This window comes from Spermophilus citellus (genome assembly GCF_964194105.1).
Source record: "Spermophilus citellus genome assembly, chromosome: 11".
Classification (NCBI taxonomy): domain Eukaryota; kingdom Metazoa; phylum Chordata; class Mammalia; order Rodentia; family Sciuridae; genus Spermophilus; species Spermophilus citellus.
In genome coordinates, this window is record NC_138192.1 from 48,697,863 (window position 1) to 48,719,731 (window position 21,869).

At 33.5% G+C, this 21,869-nt stretch overlaps 1 protein-coding gene and 1 pseudogene across 2 annotated transcripts in view; one reads left to right on the forward strand and one right to left on the reverse strand.

Moving 5' to 3' along the window:
• The window catches only part of KYNU (kynureninase), a 110,553-nt gene that overhangs the window by 40,166 nt on the left and 48,518 nt on the right, over nucleotides 1-21,869 (forward strand). Inside the window, exons 5-8 of the mRNA XM_081261688.1 lie at nucleotides 9,412-9,473; nucleotides 10,904-10,975; nucleotides 12,163-12,237; nucleotides 14,896-15,042. Of these exons, the coding sequence (XP_081117814.1) occupies nucleotides 9,412-9,473; nucleotides 10,904-10,975; nucleotides 12,163-12,237; nucleotides 14,896-15,042 (356 nt within the window). The remainder of the gene's footprint in view (nucleotides 1-9,411; nucleotides 9,474-10,903; nucleotides 10,976-12,162; nucleotides 12,238-14,895; nucleotides 15,043-21,869) is intronic.
• LOC308630876 (large ribosomal subunit protein eL42-like) lies at nucleotides 18,288-18,571 on the reverse strand (annotated as a pseudogene). Its single transcript has one exon. The product of its transcript is annotated as a large ribosomal subunit protein eL42-like (transcript).

Below are 21,869 nucleotides of genomic sequence, written 5' to 3' on the forward strand. Positions count from 1 at the left end.
ATGATTAAGGATATAACACAATCATTTCTCCTAACCTTTAATTGTCTCACATATGAGTGACCTTTTCGGGATACCTCACATCCAAACCATAACAGTGCACTTTAGAGAGTAGGATTTCAACATATGAATTTGGAGAGAAACAATTCAGTCCATAACATTTACACAGTAAAAGAAAAAGAATAAATAAATGAGTTCTAATTTAGCTTCCAGAATTCATATTGGAGATTAGACAAGGCTACTGGGTTATCTGACATGAGGAGGTTTCCCAGCACAATGACTCAACAGGACTGCTTACAGCAAACCCCATTGTATTAGTCAACTTTTTGTCTCTATTATATTCAACAAGAACATCTTAGAGGAGGAAAGGTTTGTTAGCTCATGGTTTCAGATTTAGTCCATAGTGAGTCAACTCTATTGCTCTGGACCCAAGGTGAGTCAGAACATCATGGTAGAAGGGCATAGTGAAAAAGCACTGCTCCATTGATGGTATCCAAGAAACAGAAAAAGAATAAGAGGCTACAGGCAAGATAAACCCTTTCAGGACATACCCCCAATGATCCACTTCCTCCAGTCATGCCATACCTACCTTCAATTACCACCCAGTATGTGCATTCAAACTAGGATGGATTCATTAGGTTACAGCTCTCATAATCTAATCATTTCACATCTGAATATTCTTTCATTAACACAGAAGCTTTGGAGGGATAACTCATAAGCAAATAACAATAGCTACCATGTTTACAAAGGCATTCATGTTTAATATGCTCAAATTAAAAAACCTTTAAAAACAATCTGGTTTGGGATTGTTGATCTCATGAACATGAAAAGTATTCAAAAATTTAGAAGGAAAAAACCTTAATTGAAGAGTTTCAAGCAAAAGCTTACTCTTTTGCCAGTCAGTAATTATTGAATAAACACTATACAAATTTCATTTTTTTAATGTAGTTACATTATAGAATCAAAATATTAACGTAACAGATTATGATAGCAGCAAAAAAGTAATTATATATAGATTTCCATAGGCTAAAAATGTAGCCAATATTGAACAGAACATTCAGAAGTTTGGATATGAAGTATTTGGGAGATTATGCATGAAGGTATATGCTCAGTATATAGGACCTGAGTCAAAGATTTTCACAGGAAACCCTAGGGTGAATCTGTGCTGCCATGATTCCTTGATCTAGAGCCCACAGCAAGAATTGTTGGGAATTGAAAGCCAAAATCCAAAACCAAGTATCTCCTGCCATACCAGTAGGTCACAGAACACTTGATCCAACTGTCAGAATTACCTAGAGTATATATTTTTATGGACAATCTGAACAAATCAGGATTTTCTTAAGGGTGGGTCAAATTGTGAAAGCCTTCATGTGCATTCATTTTTTAAATCCAGTTTTATTCATAAAAATGTCTAATATATAAACAAACAAACAAAATCCAGAAAAAAATCTTGGAAAATTTGACCCTGAATGTATGTATGCTTTCCTTACCGATGGACTTTTCTTCTGTTTACTAGATTTTCTTTGAGAACATAAACTGCATTCTAATCCTGTTATTTTGTGCTTAATACTTATCCCCTAAAGAGGAGTTAAGATGTTTATACACAGGACAGGGAAGTGCTAAGGCGATATTCTGTAGTGAGATTTATTTATGAAGCAAGTAAACCCTATAAAAAGTTTTTCATTCACCATTTAAAAGTTTATTGCTCTGTTGCAACTAATTAAATGTGCAAGTGTTTTGTTGCCCAAAAAGTACATATATGTCACATAAAGATCCCCCAAATTTTAAACCAGCCAGCACTTATTGTTACTAAGTAAAAAGAAAAGGGGACTATAAATATTATTTATTTTAAAAAGTAAAAGGATTTAATTTATTTTTTCAAAAAGTATATAAAGAAAATTAAATTAAACTGAGATTTTCATCTATCTTCCTCATAAAGTCAGACAATACACATTCTGGGTTTTTTTTCAACATTAGCAACCAATTTTGACACTGAAACTCTATGTCCAAAAATTCAGTTTAATTATGACACTGACTTCCCAGATTTAGTACATATCACATAGATCAAGGGCTCAGCTCCTCTAGACTGCCCTCAATTGTGAGGACAGTCACAATTGAGGAATCATCCTTTCCTCTGACTGACCATCTACATACTGAGGGATTGCAATGCCTCCTCCTTGGGCTTGATAATTTGCTAGAGCAGCTCACAAAACTCAGGGAAACACTTTATTCACTTTGATCAACTTATTATAATGACTACAACTCGGCAACAACCAGTGGAAGAAATGTAGAAAGCAAATTCATTTGGGAGAGGTGGGAGGTATGGAGTACAAATGCTTCCCTAAGCCTGTCACCTCTCATCACTTAGAGCTGTTCTACAACTCAGAACCTCTCTGAATCTCATTTATCAGTTTTTATAGAGCTCAATCTCCAGATACCCTCCCATCCCAGGAGGAGGTTGGTAGATGAGGCTGAATGTTCCAACCATCTAATTATTTAGTCATTCTGGTGACCACTCCCATCTTAATTAATCTAGAAACTTCATTGGAGTCATCACAACAGCATAAATCTAAGTGTTTTCTAAAGGGACTCTATTCATTTGGGGAAGATCCATACATTTCAGGATTGGTAACAAAGGCCAATTATTTATCATACCACATGTGACTATATTATAGAATCCTCATATCAGCATTCAGATATGTTCTTCAACTCAGAAGCTCTCTGAATCTTTTAGTTTCAGTGATCTTGTGTTTTGGTTTTGGATATTGTATCGATGAAATTAAAGATTATTTGGCTCCAAAATATAATAAAGGACATAAAAGAAATAATTGTTTCTTGAAATGTACAATATCTGCCTTGTATACATAAAACTTAATGAAATATATTTTAAATATCTACATATGTAACTTCCAAAACCTCAAATGTTATATGACAAATGCATTCTTACGTTTTATACAAAATATTTTCAGTGAATACAGGTTCTTTTTGGTTAATGATTTTGTTGTTAAATACCTATTTTCTTCTCTATAGCTTATAATTTATCAGGGAAAATATCACTGTTGTTTTGTTGTTATTATATAAAAGTGAATTTAAGCAATATTTTAAAACTTGACTTTTTAAAATATCAGTAATTATTTATCTCCCAAATTTCTTTACTTCTAAAATTGTATATATTAAAGAAATATTCTTTAAGTCAAATTAAAAAAGTAATTCGCTGCTTGCTTTATTAAGAACATATGTTTGTTTGTGTATATGTGCGTGTATGTATGTGAACAAAATTACAATTTGAAGATCTTAATCTACATTTTTAGAAATTCCTTTAAATTCTTTAAATTTTAATTTTTTTTTAATTCTAGATTTGAGTAATACTTTCATAAAATAATATAAGTGTTACAATGAGTTAAGCAGAAGAATTGGGTTTTACAGATAGAAGTTTGAAGAAAGCAGGAGTAAGAAACAAAATTAATTGTTCCAGTCAAAGTTACTTTCCTTGAAAGGCAGGGACTGTAGACAGACTGATTGGTTAATGCCAGCTTACTTTAGAGTAGCTAACTTTTTTCTTGTGAAAGGATAAAGGCAAAGGGCACTTCATTGTCATGCCAATCGAAAGTGGCCAGTTTGGGATTTGGGGCTCTGTTTAATCCTGATTTCTCAGATCAGATAAGCTGCTTAGTTTCACTTGGTGTCTTGGAACATTAGCATAAGTGACTCATTTTTATTTTTAGGTTGATATTTTGGGGCTAAGAACAGAAGCTTTGTCCAAAACAATAGCTTCCTGTAAGTTTATTTAACAGTGTATTCCTTTCTTGTTGTTGATAATCCATGCAGTCTCCTCTCTTGCCTTAGTTTCTAGGAATAGGAAGTTCTCAGAAAAATTTGATCAAGTTTGAAGTAAGAAAAACATTTAGTAGCTTTCAATTTCTCATCTACACATCTCATACTTCTTTTGTTTAGTTTTTTTTTTTTTTTTTTTTTTTTTTTTGGGGGGGGGGAGGTGGTCCTGGAGTTTAAACCCAGGGATGGTCTATCACCAAGCTAAAACACAGCCCTTTTTTATTTTTGAGATAGGGCCATGCTAAATTACCCTGGCTGATCTCAAACTTGCAATCTTCCTGCTTCAGCCTCTTGAGTCACTGGGATTATAAGTGTGCACCATTACACTGGCTTCTCTCTCTCTCTCTCTCTCTCTCTCTCTCTCTCTCTCTCATTAATGTGGTACTGGGGATAGAAATCAGGGCCATGACATGCATGGTAAGAACTCTATGACTAAGTTCCACTCCAGTCCTAAATTACTATTTGTTCTCATTCTGCCTTGCATTGTGTAATGCAAGAAACTTCTTTGGAAATTTCTTTGGAAGTAAATGTAAAAATTTAAGTCATAAAATAAAATAATATTGCAATAGTAAGCTATAGCAAAAGTCAAATGTATTTTTTCCTACTTGCTAGGTAATCTAACTCTGTCATGGACAGATACATTGTATAATTTGGGTAATGATTGAATATTTCAGGTTCTTAAAACCATAGTCTTTTTTTTTACCAAAAATTTCTCAAAAAGAAGGAGCAAGAGAATAATAAAAATTATTATGTGTACAAATTAATAGAGTATTGAGAAGAAAAAGAAAGTGAACAACCATATTTATTCATAGACATAGAAAAGAATTTTGATTTTGGATGTGAAGAAAAACTATTAATAAAACATTTTACATAGAGCCAACAATTGCACAAAACATTGAATAACTTTCCATTATAATTAATGTCATATTATCAAGATGCTAGAAATAGAATTGCTGAAGAATATTATTAGTATTATTATTAAGCCTACTTCTCCCTGGGTACATTAAAAAATCACAAAGAGCTAGATACATGCATTTGAACTTATAAAAATGTTGTAATGTGACCATAAATTTCTTTATGTAACTTGTGGTTGACCCTCAGAAATTCAGTAATCCCTGGAAGCTCTACCCCAGCAGTTATAGATCCTCTGCCATACATTAGTCATCTCTACAGGCCACAGAAATTTGCTACTTGAAAAATAAAATTTAAAATTATTTGACTTAGCCTAATTATAAATGTGACAGATTCAAAATAACACTTGCATCTGCTTAATAAAATATACAGAATATGGTATGGTGGTTATGAGACCACAAATGAACCCTCTTATCAAACAATAAGCAACTTGGAGCTTTGTTATCTTACTTTGCAAAAGATTTGAAATTGTACTACTATTAGGAAGACACACAGGAAGTTTATTATGAGTTTGGATCTCCTATATTTGACTTATAGGGAGTATCTTGTAAGCAATGTTTCCAAATGTAATTCTGACCCCAAAAAAAAAAAAAAAATTCTACAAGACTTTGGGAAAGTTAGTTTTTCTCTTTGGATGTCAGTTTTCTCATCAATGAAAATAGAAATATCAAAGTATGTATCTCATCAGTTTGCCTTGAAGATAGTGTGAGATAATACTATTGACAAAAAATAATGACTCTGCTTTAATGGATACAAGAAAATATTTTAGCTTGAGCCAAATATGAGTGACCATATCACAGGAATATTGATTCAAGTGACACTGATTGGCATGTTTTCATATACATGGAAGAGGACAGATAAGCTTTTATAGTCACAGAGCAAAAAAAAAAAAAAGTCTTAAATAAATATATTTACCAATTTTATTGGTGGAACCAACTGTCTAGGAGGAAGACTACAGCAAGATGGGGAAATCACAGGTATAGGTTTTATAGCATACTTAACTTTAAGGTTAGTGGAAGCTACAGGTCTGCTAAGCTTAGCAATATATTCTGAGAAGCTCATCTGATAGTTATGTTAATGTCAGGTCAGATACCAAACTTAAGGCACATGGCTATTCAAGTGGCTATGACAGCACAAGATAATTCTGTCTTTCAACCTATAGTACCCCATCTCTCCACAATCTCAATGTTCTAATCAGCCAAGATTAAATAACAACTGGTCTGCAAGATCTTTACTTAAAGATGCAGCTCCTTAGAGGACTTCAGTTCACAGTGCAAGTCATGTATTTAGAAGTGTTGGCACAGAGTAAGGGCTCTGTAATTATCAGCTTGCCAGTCTTCAGCGAAAGAAGGCAGTGTTTGGATTGAACTAAGCTTTATCTTCTGAAAAAGCAAAAAGCAATCTTCAATAAACAAATAAGCAGGAAAGCATTCTTTGAGTGAAAGCCATGGCTCATCCCCATCTCAGAGGAAGTGATTCAGATCTTGACATTTATTGCAGTGAATCATAGATGATCTCCTAAAATGAAGATCCTTTCAAATCCTATTAAGCTTTCTGGGAGCTTTTTAAAATTTTGCCTCTAAATACTTGTAGTTCTTGATGCTACCACATTAATTCAAATAAGGCTCTTAAGAAAAAGAGAAGGAACAAAGAAAACCAACTTGAAAGAATTGTAGTTTACTTTTAAAAAAGGTTTATTTTCTTATGGAATACTGATAATATTGAAATTTCTTAGAAGAACAGTGTTTTTAGAAGTACAACTTGAACCCAAAGAAATGGGTCAATTAGGTAAATTTTCTTTTGAAAATAAACTAAAAATCAGTTCAGTCAGTGGTGCTTTGATGTTAAGAATGTTTTTGTGTGTGTGTGTGTGTGTGTGTGTGTGTGTGTGTGTGTGTGCCTTTAGGTTACATTTGTAATAAACATTTTTGTTAAGGTTTGAAACTGTATTATTAGCATCACTCTTAGATACACCTGTGTGCTCATGCACACATGTCAAGCAGATTGATCCTATCCTTGAACAAAGTTCAATAGAAACTAAGCACAACATTTTTTGAAGTGCTGAATTTAATTTAAAGTGGTCTAAATTGTGATTTTTTTATGCATAGGCAAACAAATTATTAACTTCAGTGAGGGAGTACTGAAAAAGAATTGATTCAAATGTGAGCATGACATCAAAAGCAAGATGAGGGATGCCAAATGTCACTCTAGATTTATTTAGCCCCACACATTTGTAGGTGGGCATGCACATACATTTACCATATTCTCATCCCAGAAAAATTTTAGGTGATCTAAAGTGAACATTCTATTTTTCAGAGGGCCAAAACTTCCCAGGAGTCTATAATTCTAATCACAATGTAATGTTTGAGCTTCAAAGATTGAGCTTCAGTAGGAAATCTCACCACTCCCACTTACTGCCTTTTCTGGGTTTTGTTGTTGTTGTTATTGTTGTTTTGTTTTGTTTGTTTGTTGTGAATCATATGGGATATAATTTCTCATTTTCTGAGTGTACAGGTTGCAGAATCACATTGGTCATGCACCCACGTATATACACACAGCAATAATAATGTCTTTCCCCCTCATCCCCTCCCCTCCCCTCCCATCACCTCTTTCTACCCAATCTAAGGTGACACTATTCTTTTTTTTTCTCACATCTTCATACACGTATTTTGTATAACGATGAGGGTTTGGTTTTGATCTTGTGATAACCAACATATTTTCTTCTTGCCATTTCAAATCCTTCTTATACTAATTCTGTTCTCTTTTTCCCTGCTTTTTCTTCCTGTTATGTTTTAGATATGAGGTGTCCCCCAAAGGTTTCTGTGGGAGACAATAAAGGACATCATAGAGGTACAATTATTAGGTTATGAGAAATTTAACTTAGTGTGTTAATTCCCTGATAGGAATGTTAACAGAGTGTGACTATAGGCTGGTAATTTGTGGCTGGAGGACATAGATCATTGGGGATATATATTTGGTGTGCTCTGCCTCTTGGTAGGATGTCCTGAACCACTTTCCTCCACCCTATACTCTTCTGCCTCCCACCACCCACCAAGGAATGGAGTCCTGAAATTGTCTTTTGGTCACAGTAGCAAGAAAACTAAAATTCTTTCTTTCTTACTTCCATTCTCCCTGCTATTTTTGTTGTTTAATAAGTGGTTTCAAACAAATGTGTATAAAGAACTAATAGGAATTCAAGAATGTAACCAGATTAGACATCTTAGATAATATTTTGTTTCAGAAATAGCAGTAAGAATTCATACCATAATATAAAGAATCTGCTATAATAAAGCAGTCAGAATTTTGGTTTTTGACCACACTTCAAAGAAATTTTCTTACTGTAGGAAAGGCATATGCCACTCCAAGCAATGTGAGCTTATTGTGTCCATCTAGTATGCCATGTGGGGCAGGATTTTATTTAGTGCCGGGGATGTAAAAGGAGACTATTCTCATTGCCTTGATTTCAGACATTATTCATCTTGCGATGACCAGGGAAGCACCTTTTAATTCCTACTACTTGTTCACCACCTTGTAGTATCAAAGGGAAAAATCAGTGTGGAAATAGGATAGGAATGTTTCCTTGACAAGGTGAAGATGATCCCTTCCTTAAATGGTTATGCTAAATCATAAATTCCTAAATTGACTACATATTTCCAATGGCCTCTCCTTGACTAACCTTATCCTGGAATCTATCTAATTGATTTATTATTCCATTTACTGTCTATTATTTTAAAATGGAACTCTATCAAAAATATGTCTTTGGATGTAAAATGTGAATTGTGTTTCCTTAACATCTAGTGCAGCCTTATAAACATTAAGGTACATTGCCTATTTTTCTTAGTGTTGGTAAGAAAACATCATTCCTATTACACAAGTATAATTACCTTTAAGAGACACCATAAGAACTCAGAACAATGATGGCATCATTACTGTTATTGCTCTCTGAATTCTTAAGTGACCATTGTATTCTCTGTCTCTGAGTCTCTTTCTAGTGCCAGAGGCCTCACTAAAAGGAATTAGATCAGACTATGATTATGTAGTGAATATGATATCTTTGCATGCTTTCTCATTGGAAAATATATATCTATATTACCTATTATCTTAGTGTATATGAATAGATCCCAAAACCATTTATGCTATTGTATTTTGCTATGTAGCTTTGTCTTGTTAATTATTACCTATCTCAATATAATAGCAAGGAAATATGTTTGGCAAGGTAGTCTTCTTTTATTAAAGGTACATTTTAATTTGATATTGGAAGCAACCAAGTTTTAAAATGTGATTGACCTTTATTTTTTTAGATTCCTTTTGAAGATACATGCATGACAAAATACATGTTCTCTTTGGAAATTTTTCAAACTCACTGATAATAGGATAAATCCTTTTTTTTCAAGCAAAATAAAATGGTTCATTATTTCTTTTTGCTACTTACAACTTCAAAAAGGAATACAATTTTTAGCTAGTTATGTGTTTGTGTCTCTAGATATCATTTGATAAAATGAGTCAAGTGGGAAACTTCCATTTCTTTATGATGATACATCAAATGTGTCCTTATCTCTAAAATCAGTAAGAGGGAGGAAGCAAAGAAATCCTCCTACCTTGTTTAACTTTCATGCATCTTTAGAATTTATAATAAAGGAACTAGATTTTGATATGTTTATTTTGCAGGAGCTAAGGACAAAGAAATAGCCCTAATGAATGCTTTGACCGTTAATTTACATCTCCTACTTGTAAGTTTCTTTTCCCACCAATGTTTAGAATACATTCATTTATGGGATCTGATGTATTTCTATCTTTAATTCATGAGATTCTGATGGTTTGCTTATTTAAAAATATGTTGTGAGGATATGTTCATTTTTACCAGGAAATGCTGGCCCATGACATAATGGTTTCTACATAATCATGGAAAAGTTGACTCTTACAAAGAAATTCAGAATAATAAAGAGTTCTTAGCTCAGAACATTAAAAAAAGAGTCATAGTGGATGAAAAGAAACACTGCTTGCAAGAACACAAAGCAAAGATGTATAGTTACCAGCAAAGCACTGAGTTTTTCAGAAAGACATTATCTAGTATGCAGATCTTTAGCAGAGAGAGATTATGGATCAGTATACATTTGTATAGCAATAGTTGAGGAGAAGCTTAGAAACACCTGAAACACAGAAAGTAAACTGGTGAAAAGAAATATAGTACCTTAAATGAGCTACTGTATTTAAAGTACTTCTTACATCTTAAATATTTAATAAATGATTTTATCTCAAAATGTCAGATGTATTCTGAATTTGGTATGTAGTGTCTATTGTAATTGATGCTTTGAAAAAAATTGACTTCACTTTTTTTTAGTATGATTTGAAAACATACCTGCAAGTTCAGGCATAACTCATTTTGACTCCCAGGTATGTTATTTAATGTCTATTTGAGATTGGACAAAGTTTTCATCATCTGTAAGTTTTAAAGTTCTTCTTTCTAAAAATGCCAATAATACCTACCTCATAGATCTGCACAAGGTTTGAATGTGATATGTAAGAACTTATTTAGCACCTGGGTCAATAATTAATAGCCAAATAACGGCAGCTGTCAATCTCATTATTATTGTCAGTCTCATTATCTAAGAACTATGTGGAGAAATGAAAGGGCCCCCCTGGCCAAATGAATACTTTGTGCTAGTGCCTCTAAGAAAGACAACTGTTTCATGTTAAAGCTGAAGTAGTTTTAGTTGGACCTAAAATAAATGCCATAAAATAACATTGGAAAGGTGATGTATTAGAAACAAAATTGGTAGTGCAAGATAAGTCATTGTAAATAAAACACACAGAGAACATGATGTTTCAGTCTGATACTAGATAATTTACTAATAAATACTTTGGGAAGATAATTTTTCAACTAACATTTAAGTATACTTTGAGAATTTGTTTTTATCTGATTTACATTTTCCCCTGAGTTTGCTATTCCATTGATAAACATAATGAGCTGATATCTTCTTCCTTTTCATAATTCATTGGAAACAGGACTAATTGAAAAGCTACCCCTGACAGATATCTTAGATGTTTAATTAATTAATGCCTTTAAATTTTGAAGATTCTAAAATGAAAGTGTGGCATCAACTGAACAAATGCAGAAATTGTATATTAATGCTTTCTCAATAAATCCATTTCATTGCAGTTATCATTTTTTAAGCCTACACCAAAACGGCATAAAATTCTTCTAGAAGCCAAAGCCTTTCCTTCTGATCATGTAAGGATTCTTCAAATTACATTTATGTTCTTTCTACTCTTCCTAGAGGGACATCATTTGCCTGACTTGAATGTTTATTCACTAGTCTTTTCTGAATAACCTTACACTAAAAAGATCTGTCAAATGCTTTTGATTTAAGAATTTTTTATAGATTGTAGATTTATTTATTTTGTTCAAGTAAAACATGTGTTAAGGGAGGGAAGGATTGAATAGGAACATTGATTTATTAGCTTTTTAAAAAGACACTGAACAAACCGCTGGTCTAAATGAAGTGTGGTTATAAACTTTTTATTAATTCTTGTTGCCTTTTTATGTTATGAGATCAAATCAATACAAACCCCCACTACTTAACCCTTTGGTCATATAAAATTGCAATTTAAACCTGAATTTGCCCCTTCCTTTTCATAGCATAATAGCATAATTTTCATGCCTTATTATTTTAAAAAACTACTGAAGATTTAAAATATTTCTCATGGTTCACTAAAATGTCATGCAGTATATCTTATCAGCAATTTGGTTGATAAAATTTGATTGTTCCAGACACATCCACAGAAAAATGTACATGGCATATTTCAATTTTAGTATTAGAGAAACTTGATTTCTACATTATATTATGACTGTTAACTATAGTGCACATATCATAATTTTAGGGCATGTAATTATGTCAGAATTAATAGCCATTTCCTTACTGAAAGAATCAAACTCTAATATCTTGAGAAAAATCATGCTCCTTGCGATTGTTTGTTCCCAGTCATATCTTATATTCTCAGTAAAGTCAATTCCTATTGTTCTTTCCTTTTACTAACTTACTCATGCTAGGGTAAGCCATTTTTATATCCTCCATACAACTGTAGCAAGTGCATGCTGCTCACATTGGTTTTCTGCAGATTCTGATTGTGATTTAGATTAGGTGACTTTTGATAGCAAAATCTCTCCTAACTCCAGAAGTCTAAATCACTCCTACATTTCCATTGGGCTATAATTTGTAGTATCTCAGAGTGTTCAGATTCCTACTTAAATCGGATTAAGCAGTTTTTCTCTGATGTATTAGTTATTCACTTTTAACCTTGACTTTGGATTTCATATAATAATGTTTTCATTGATATTTTATTATTTGTTTTCCAAGTTGTTATGTTAATGTCCTTCTATGCTTTGGGCTTGATTTAATAAATAACTTCTTTTTCCAGTATGCTATAGAGTCACAGCTTCAACTTCACGGACTTAATGTTGAAAGAAGTATGCGGATGATAAAGCCACGAGAGGTATATGAGAAAGAAATAAATATTCATCATGCTTCTATTCACTATTGATTTTTTTATCCATTTTCCTCAAAAGTTTATTATATTCATTACTGTAATGGAACTTTCAAGAAAGTACAAAAGACTCATACTTCTCTTACTGTCAGTTCATTTTGTTAAAAATAGTGAATAACTCAGAATTGTATTTATTTTTATATTTCACGGGCTACCCATCTGGTAAGCAAACAATCTTCTATTTATGTTACTGGAGTCTACAGAGTGTACAAGGAAATGGGATGAAGATGATAAATTGGGTGTACCTTTTTTAATTTTAAATTTTATTGCCCTTGAGTGCCATTAAAATCAGGTAAAAGACCAGTGATATTTGTTGAATTTAAATAGTGATTATCTTTCCTGGCCCTTAATAATCTAAGTATCAAATATTGTCCATTGTCTTTAGACAAAGGAGAAAGGATGAGGTATACTTGGAAAATCTTGGCTCTTACAGCCTGACTGACATACCCACTAGAATCCCACCTCTCCAACTTAGTAGGTGTGTGATTTTACTAAAGTTATTTATCTGTCTGAGACTCCTTTATATTCAAACAGATAACAAAAGATACATTTGATACAACTTAACCATATCTTCAAGGTCTAAACTCTCGTGTATTTTACCTTAAGAGAAGTGTAAGGCCAAGTTGTACACATTTGACATATAAACCCCTGCAGCTTCTATAATTTGGCGCCAAGAAAGTCACACAGAATAAATTATAGGTTTCACATATGATGCTCCCAGGCTATTAAGCCAATGTTTGAACAATTACTTCTTTCAGCCCAGAATTACTGTGAAGAAATTAAAGACCTGCTCTCTTCTCTTCTACTTGCCAACATGCAGTAAATTAATGGAATGAAAAGTTCTTGCACCACTGAGAGGATATCTGTTTCACACATCCTACATGAATTGCTTATTTCTTGCATAAATGATAGAGTCACTATCAGAGGTTTTAGTGACCAGCAGTTTGAAGTCTTATGAGTTAGTTGTAATCTTGGGACTCATCTTTTAGCATTACTAGATGATAACAAGTTAGCATGAATGAGGGACATGTCTTATCATGGAAAACAGTTTTTCTTACTTGCTCATTACTGCTTCTTTAAAGAAATAACTCATGAACAAATTTATATAGTACTTTCCGTTACTCTTTCTTCTTAAAATTGTGGTGGTTAAACCTTATTTGATTTTTTAAAGAATAAAGAGTTTCGGGGCTGGGGTTGTAGCTCAGAGGAACAGCGTTTGCCTTGCATTAGTGAGGCACTGGGTTTGATCCTCAGCACCACATAAAAATAAAATAAAGATATTGTGTCCACCTATAACTAAAAAATAAATATTAAAAAAGAATAAAGAGTTTGAATTACCAAATTTTTATATAACTTAGATTTTTTTCTAATAACTACTGAAATGCTTTATAGCATATAAGTACATTTCATTTAATTCAGAGATTTCAATATCTATCATATTCCCATTTTATAGAGATTCCAGTCTTCTTGTAGTAGAGAGTATATTACACACACACACAGAGAGAGAGAGAGAGAGAGAGAGAGAGAGAGAGAGAGAGAAAGAGAGAGAGAGAGAGTTAACAGGTAAGACATTTGACAAATAGCAATAATTATAAAAACTTAAAAATAAATGGAAGGAGCCAGCACAGTGGCACATGCCTATAAAATCCCAGCAGCTCAGGAAACTGAGGCAGAAAGATCATGAGTTCAAAGCCAGCCTCAGCAACTTAGCAGGACTCTGTCTCAAAATAAAGTACAAATATGGCTGGGGATGTGGCTGGATGGTTAAGTGCCTCTGGGTTTAATCCTTGGTATGATCAATCAATAAAAATAAAATAAAATAAAGGAAATTTTATTAATGAGTTTCACTCCAATATTAATGTAATTAGTCTACATTGACTTCAAAAGAAGTCAGATTTAGCACTGCACAAAATTGATAAAAACTTGGTGTATATCACAATTGTTAGGCTACAAGTATTGAACTGATTTCTTTCAGCTCAAGTTGTTTACATGTCTAAATATAGATTTATTTAAATTTTTACTAAGTAATCATCATTAGTTATAGGGTGATATACTAATTAATTGTAAATTATTTTTCTTTATGTTTGGATCAGTGTCTTTCTATTTGGAGAATATTTTACTCTTAAGTTAGAAATATTAGGTACTATTCAGATGAAAGATATGCAAGTGATGCTTTTTGGGAAAATAGTATATTGACAAATGCAATATTAATTTCCAACAGATTTCTCTTTCTATATGATATTCAATGGAATTGCACTTTTGGGTGTTTTATTGGATGGGTGTGATGAGAAAACAACCAATAGGTATACAAATAGTAAAGATTAACCTAAAACCTGAAGAACAAATAAGCAAGTATACTTTTGTAATGACTTGCACTTTTTTAAAAAAAATGCTTCTATTTTATTATAATTTCTTTTTAAATTGTCATTTCTTATAGAAAAAAAAAGTTCAAATTCTGCTCTTTATCCAGGTTTTGAAGAGCATTAATGCAGTGGAAAATTTTCACCTTTAGTTTTTCTTATGGTGAGACAGCTCATGGTGAAATTATAAATATGTGATAAGAGTATTATTGTCAATATTATGTAACTTATACCTAACTTGACTTAGGGAGAAGAAATATTAAGGATGGAGGATATTCTTGAAGTAATTGAGAAGGAAGGAGACTCTATTGCAGTGATCCTGTTCAGCGGGCTGCATTTTTACACTGGACAGCTCTTTGATATGCCTGCCATTACAAAAGCTGGACAAGCAAAGGTATGTGCATTATTTTCTCCTTCCAGCTCACCCAACCATTGCTCCACCTGCACTTCTAGTGAAGTACCTTGGTTTCTGGCACTGTGAATTTATTATAAGGAAGTTTTTTCTTTAAAAAAGAGTAAGGCTTGTATAAATTTTTAAAAATGCACTCTGTTCTTTTTTTGCTTTAGACGTCTCCATTTAAAAAGCCAAGTTTTGCATGTCTGTGGTCTCCTTCACTTAGGAACAGCTGCTGTCTGAGGTCTGCTTCTAGTGAGCAGCACAGGCAAGCTCCCCACAGGTGATGTCCCTGGAATTCAGCTGCTCAGACAGCAGGAAGCAGAGCAAACACCCAGCCTTGTAACTCCATGTGAGGACTGTTAGAAACTCTGCCTTGCTACTTTGCTATTCTGTAATTCATCCTAAATATAAATTGGTTCTCACTTAACCCTAGATACATAAAGATGGAGAAATGTAGGATCAAGCTTTATCAAGAAATTTAGTATTCACTCAAGGTACTTAGGAAGGTCATTTAATTTCTAAGAATCTCAAGAATGTTTTTATTTTCTTATACATTACTACATTAAACTTAAATATTTGACCACTTCTAAATTGTGTCTTTTTTGTAAATAAGTGTTTGCCCAGAGTGCTTCTGGTGTTTATCATCCTAACAAAATAAATAAATAAATAAAGGGAGTAAAATTCAATGCTCACAATTTACATTTAAAATTCTAAAGTAAGAATTCTATTTGATTCAGCATGTATTTAAAAAGATGACAATGGAATTTTATTCTGGACATTAATAAGTTATGGGATTCATACATATGTGAAGTCTAGTTAATATATTCAGTTATTGAAGCTAATGAGTGGAACTAATGAAAAGAAATTTAGCACTGTTATCTCTAGGAATCCCCAACCACGACTTCCAACAGGTTTGATAAATAACTGTGAAAGTGGTGCAGTACAAAAGATATAAAGATAATATATTCTTAATTTAGACATTAAATGTTAAGCACCAAAATAAAGGGAGGCCAATAAAAAACATCATATTTTAAAATGTTATGCAAATAATCACCAGTCCCTGATCCTTAGTATATATACATACACGTGTTATTAAACTTCCTAGATATGAGACAGAAAGAGAAGAAAGGCCATGGATTTTGGTATCATCACACTGTCTAATGTTTAAATCCTGGCTAGGTCATTTAATTGTTATATGATAAAGTAAAGTTTCTTGACTTTTCTGAGTCTCTATTTTTAAAAAATACTAATCTGGGATAGCATCTACCTCAAATTCAGTATGCAAATATAGAGTACAAAACACCTCTTTTCTATACCAACTGAATGTAGATACACCTCATTGATCTTTGCCTTCCTATCCCTAATGATTTAATCACTACTCATCAACTCAACTACTACTACTACTGCAAGAAATCTCTAGGCTACTCTTAGAGCAGAAAACTGTCACCCATGCTCATGTACCTGCTACACCTGGATGTCCTATCCTATATGTACCTGGAGATCAGCTTGGTTCAAATAGATTTGTCTCCCACAAAATGTTCCTACTGTTTTATACTACCATTCATCTCATCTCTCCTGATATTAATCTTTCCACCAATGACTTTTTAATTTCACTCTTTGAGTCTGTCTTTCCCTTCATCTTCCTGAATCAGGTAGGAAGCATTTCGGCTACAGTAAACAACATCCCAACAAAATCAACCAAAAAGCAGAGATTCCTTTTCTAACCACAGAAGACTTGAGGCTGTAGTCTGACTGGCATCTCCAGAGTTCTCTTCAGTTTTCTCACACTTTTCACATTACAGTCCTAAGGTGGGGTTGTCCCAAATCCAGACATCCCATTTCTATTTAAGGAAAAGAGAAGGAAGAAGGGAGAAGTATCAGTGCAGCCGCTTCATCTGTCCCTTTCATCTGAAGTGCTAAAGCTTTCCCAGAAAAACCTAGCAGATTCCTTCTTGTGACTCACTGCCTTCTGAAGTGGCAGCTAAAAAAGAACATGGGTGAAGAAAGAGTTCACATTTATAGCCCCATAGGAGAGAAGGACTAGGAAAAAGGGGTTGGAAAAAGATTTGGGCTTGATAAGGCACAATGTTTCCCATTTGTGCAGCTGCAGGATCTCATGGTTTCTAACTGGGACATGTGGCACTTTCTATTTGAGTGCAAACATCTGTTAGACTCAACCACAAACTGCATTTATTTATTTATTTATTTGTTTGTTTATTTATTTATTTATATTATGGCACTGGGGATTGAATCCACAGGTGTTTTGCCTCTGAGCTATATCCGAAGTATTTTTTTTTCCCCCTTTGAGACAGGGTCTTGCTAAGTTGCTGACGCTAGCCTCAAACTTGCAATCTTCCTGCCTCAGCGGCTGAGTTACTGGGATTATAGGTATGTGCCACTGCACCTGGCTCAGCTATTTAAATTATTAATGAATAATAATCACAGTCATGGCCCAATCAGTCTGAAAAAAAATTAATAAATAAAGTACAGGGTACAGTGACATGTACCTCTTGTTCTAGCCACTTGGATAGCTAAAGAAGGAGGATCACTTGATTTCAAGCAAATCTCTCTTAAAGAAAAATAAAAAAGGCAGCAGCAGAATATAAATGAAGACATTATTAATAAGGTATTTTAGTAAAGTCAAAGACACCCAGGTAACATTCATATAACCTTCACATATAAACATTAGCCTCAATGAACCATCTACTTAAAGGAAAATATAATTTTTGAAATTCTTCTAGGTGATAAATAAATGACTGATCAAACTTTTGACAGAAAGCTTGGCTATTATCTCTCCAGGTCTAAAAATAAGAAGTGAACTCTCATGAGCTATTTTTATAGAAGAGTATAAAAAATATTGGCATATGATATCCATGTGAGCAAAGAATTGGCTAGGAAAAATTATTACCAAACACAACTGTATGTAGATATAATAAGAATTGGCATGGTTTATGGATTTCTATTCATAATAAATTAACCTTGCTGGGAATGATGTCACATGAATGTAATCCCTGAGACTCCAGAGGTTGAGGTAGGAAAATCACAATATTGAGTTCAACCTAAGCAATTTAGCAACAAACTGCTCCGTGGCACATAGCTATAATCCCAACTTCAACTGTTTAGGAGGCTGAGGCAGGAGAGTTGGAGACAAGCCTCAGCAATTTAGTGAGACCCTCTTTTATTTTTTTAAGTGAAGATAACCTCAACATTTTATTAGCATAACGTAACAATGAAGTTTAAAACTAAATCACTTGGCCTTTTCTCCTCTTATCTTCTCCCAGTTCCAAATGCTTGTATCTCTTAATAGCCAGTATTCTCTTAGATCTGCAGTTAGGCTCAACACAGTCAAGCCTCAATACAACCTTCTTTGTAGTTTAGCCTTTTGCCACTCTGTTTCCTGTCATATGCCATTTTTCCCTTGTGCATACAGATAATTCTTGCCCTTCTTGTACTGTGTCACTTTATGGCATTGGCATTCACTACATGTCTTATAGAACGTCCAGTGGATCTTAGGAATGTTCACCATATTTGCAGGAGTCTTATCAGCAAGGAAAATAAAAGGAAGACCCTGTCTCAAAATAACAAGAAAAAAGGGCTGAGGATGTAACTTAATGACAGAACATCTCTTGGTTCAATCCCTAGTATTCCAAAAAAAGAAAAGAGAAGATGTATAATAAATTACCCATGGCCTTGAACTCATCCATGCAGGAGCCAAACATCAATAACCTGAAATATGTTAGTGAGGTTCAGTCCCCAAGAACCTAAGTTTTTGAAGCTATTGCTAAGAAGTTTTCAGCAGGTGTTTTATTTAAGATTTGATTAAATGAACCATGGGAGAAAGAATGATTAATTCTCCATGGAAGAGAAACCTGGAATCCAGATGTTGTTTTAGGATTACAGATATGGGAAAATCAAGCCACTTAGTTGTCAATCAGAATTTGTGATTTTGCAACCACTCTCTTCAGTGCTATCAAGGATAACTGTTTCTCTTTATCAAGCTTCATAACATCTAATTTCAGTATCTCCCAAAGGAGATATTACATATAGAGTTTCTGTAAATGATGAGTATTTTATAAAAAAAAATATTAGTTTCTTAAGGGCCAGGATATTTTCTCTAATATTCCAGTTTTCATACCTCTTAACAAACCAAGGAAGGCTAAGTTAAGCTGAAAAATTGAAAGTGTTTCAATATGAAATGTATACATCATTTGATGTATGATGGTTGAATTTCCTACAACTCATCTGATTTTTTTCACTTACTTCTTTAAGAATGGAAAAGGAGGCTCTATGTCATAGCAATCAAAAGTAAATTCCAAATGATCTTAAATGGGAAAAAAATCCACAATAAAATATGAGAGATTTCTCCAGTAGAATTTTTCACACTCTAGTTCTTTCACTAAATTATTTAGGCAACAAGATTAGGCAAAAGTTAGTTGAGTTGAGAACATATCTTCCCAGCAAATAATCTGTCCTAAGGAAAGTAGCATAAAAAGAAGAAACTATCTTATTGTCTTTAAAAACTGTTTTTAAGTGGACAAATTTAAGAGAGAGATCTTCAAGAATTATCCCATAGACTTTCATGCAATATTGTCAAGTTTGACATAAATTAAATATAAAAAAACAGATTTGGTTGAGGAATTGATTTTTGAGAATGATAAAGTAATCAGTAGAAAAAATATTTTATGGGGAGAGTATACTTTGATCTCATACTTAATGGGACTGTCTCCATACATAACTATCGATACCATCTATATAATTATCATGGGTAGATTAAATAGGTGCTTTAAATCTACTTTATAATGAAACTGGCACACATTGATAATTAAATGTTAAAAGTCATCATGCATCTGAAATTCAGCTATGCTTTCTTAGGAGGGCTGCAATAGGTTAAATACATGTCCTGGTTGAATTTCCTAGAACTCACCTGTCTCAGCTGATGACCATCACTCTTCCACTTGTGCCACCGTTGTGGCATAAACATCCAAATCTTTGTGATTTTGCATATATCGAAATTGTCAATATCATATTTCCCACTGCTTTTCTTCACATAATTTGTCACATAATTTGTGTATCATCAAAGCCAGACCCTGGGAATGTCACCCATACACACAGAGAATGTCCAGATAAGAGACCTTCTGCCTCCATGTTTTGTATTTGTGTGTTTGTGTGTCTTTGTTTATGAGCAACAAAACAAAAGCATGAAAAAAAATAAGAGAGATGACAAAACAAAAGCATGAAATATATGTTTGTTTTTCATGCTTATGTTGTGGCAGTCTTGCAGCAAAGGGCAAAGTGAAGTATATTTTACAGGCCCAACTCATATTTTACTTGACTGACTCTTGTAAAAATCTGAATGTGAAACACTTGACCTTCATTATTAAAATTTTCTTACTCCTATGTGTCAAGATGAATTTATCTTCCTGTTGGACTTCCATAGCATGATGGAAAATGTCTCACTGACTACCTTTTGCATTGCATTATAATTATTGCTGTGCCTATGTTAACTCTCCAATTTAGAAAGCTTATGTCTGTAGACGGTTCAGTGACTGATTAAGGATGAACCCTGAGAACCTCACAGACTCCTGACAGTGCTTTGTCCACAGTGATTTATCTTTAAACACGTACCTGTACCTTTTAGGCCAGCAAATGGGTAAGAGTGTGTATATCAGCAAAAGTGTTGGTCAGGCTAATTTGATGGATCACAGTGTTCCAAAAACAAAATAAAATGAAACAAAACAAAACAAAAATAGCAGAACTGTGTTCATTAAATATAATTTGAAATTTCTGCAGAATGGTTTATATGGCTAATTATTCTAAAAATTGAGATACTTTTTGTAAATTTTTTCAAATTCCATTTGTATTCTTTGACTCAGTTAGGACATACTGATTTTTTTAAGTCATTAAAAATTAAGTGAACTAAATTATGCTCGGAAAATTACCTTAAGCTATTTCCCCATTTTGGACCTCTGAAATAAATCAAACAAACTCTATTTTGTGTGAAGTCCTTAAAAGGCCAGAAAAAGCCTGTAGAAGAGAATAATCAAATAGTCCTATAGAAATTGTTTTTTTTTTTCCTGGTTTTTCTACTTCTAAGTATAATTTTAAGGTCTTAAGACTGGTTTGCTTTACTTTCGTGTGTGTGTGTGTGTGTGTGTGTGTGTGTGTGTGTGTGTCTGACTATGGATTGTACCCACTAAACTACATTCCCCAGGCCTTTTTTTTAAATTACTTTATTGTTTTGAGACAGGAGCTCACTAAATTGCCTAGGCTAGCCCCAAACTTGCAATCCTCCTGCCTCACCTCCAGAGTTTCTGGGATTATAAGTATGAGCCACTTCATACAGCTGGTTTTTCTATTCAGATCTCCCAAAACCTCTTTTCTTACTCTCCACACAACTATTATCTCTGTCTCATTTCTTCTAAATTTACACATTAAATTTCATTGAGAAAATGTTCCCCTTCTCTCCTTCTCTCACTTCTTATTTCTGGATTTGCCAGTCTCATCAATATCTCTCTTCCCTTTCTCTTTCCTTCATTCCTTCCTCTCTCCCTCTCTCCCTCCTTCCCTCCCTCTTACATGGAACCCAGGCCCTTATGCCAGCTAGGCAAGTGCTCTACAACTGAGCTATATTCTCACCCTCAATATCTACACTTTAAAAATAGAACTAAAATGAAGATCTATTTCTGAAATAATACATTGTACAAATGGCAATAATACTAGCTATTGCTAATAACCTACAGAGCTGCAGACACTTGACATGCACCACACTACACCTAATTTTTCCAGCGACTTTAATAGTTAACAGCCTACAATATGTCTTAGCA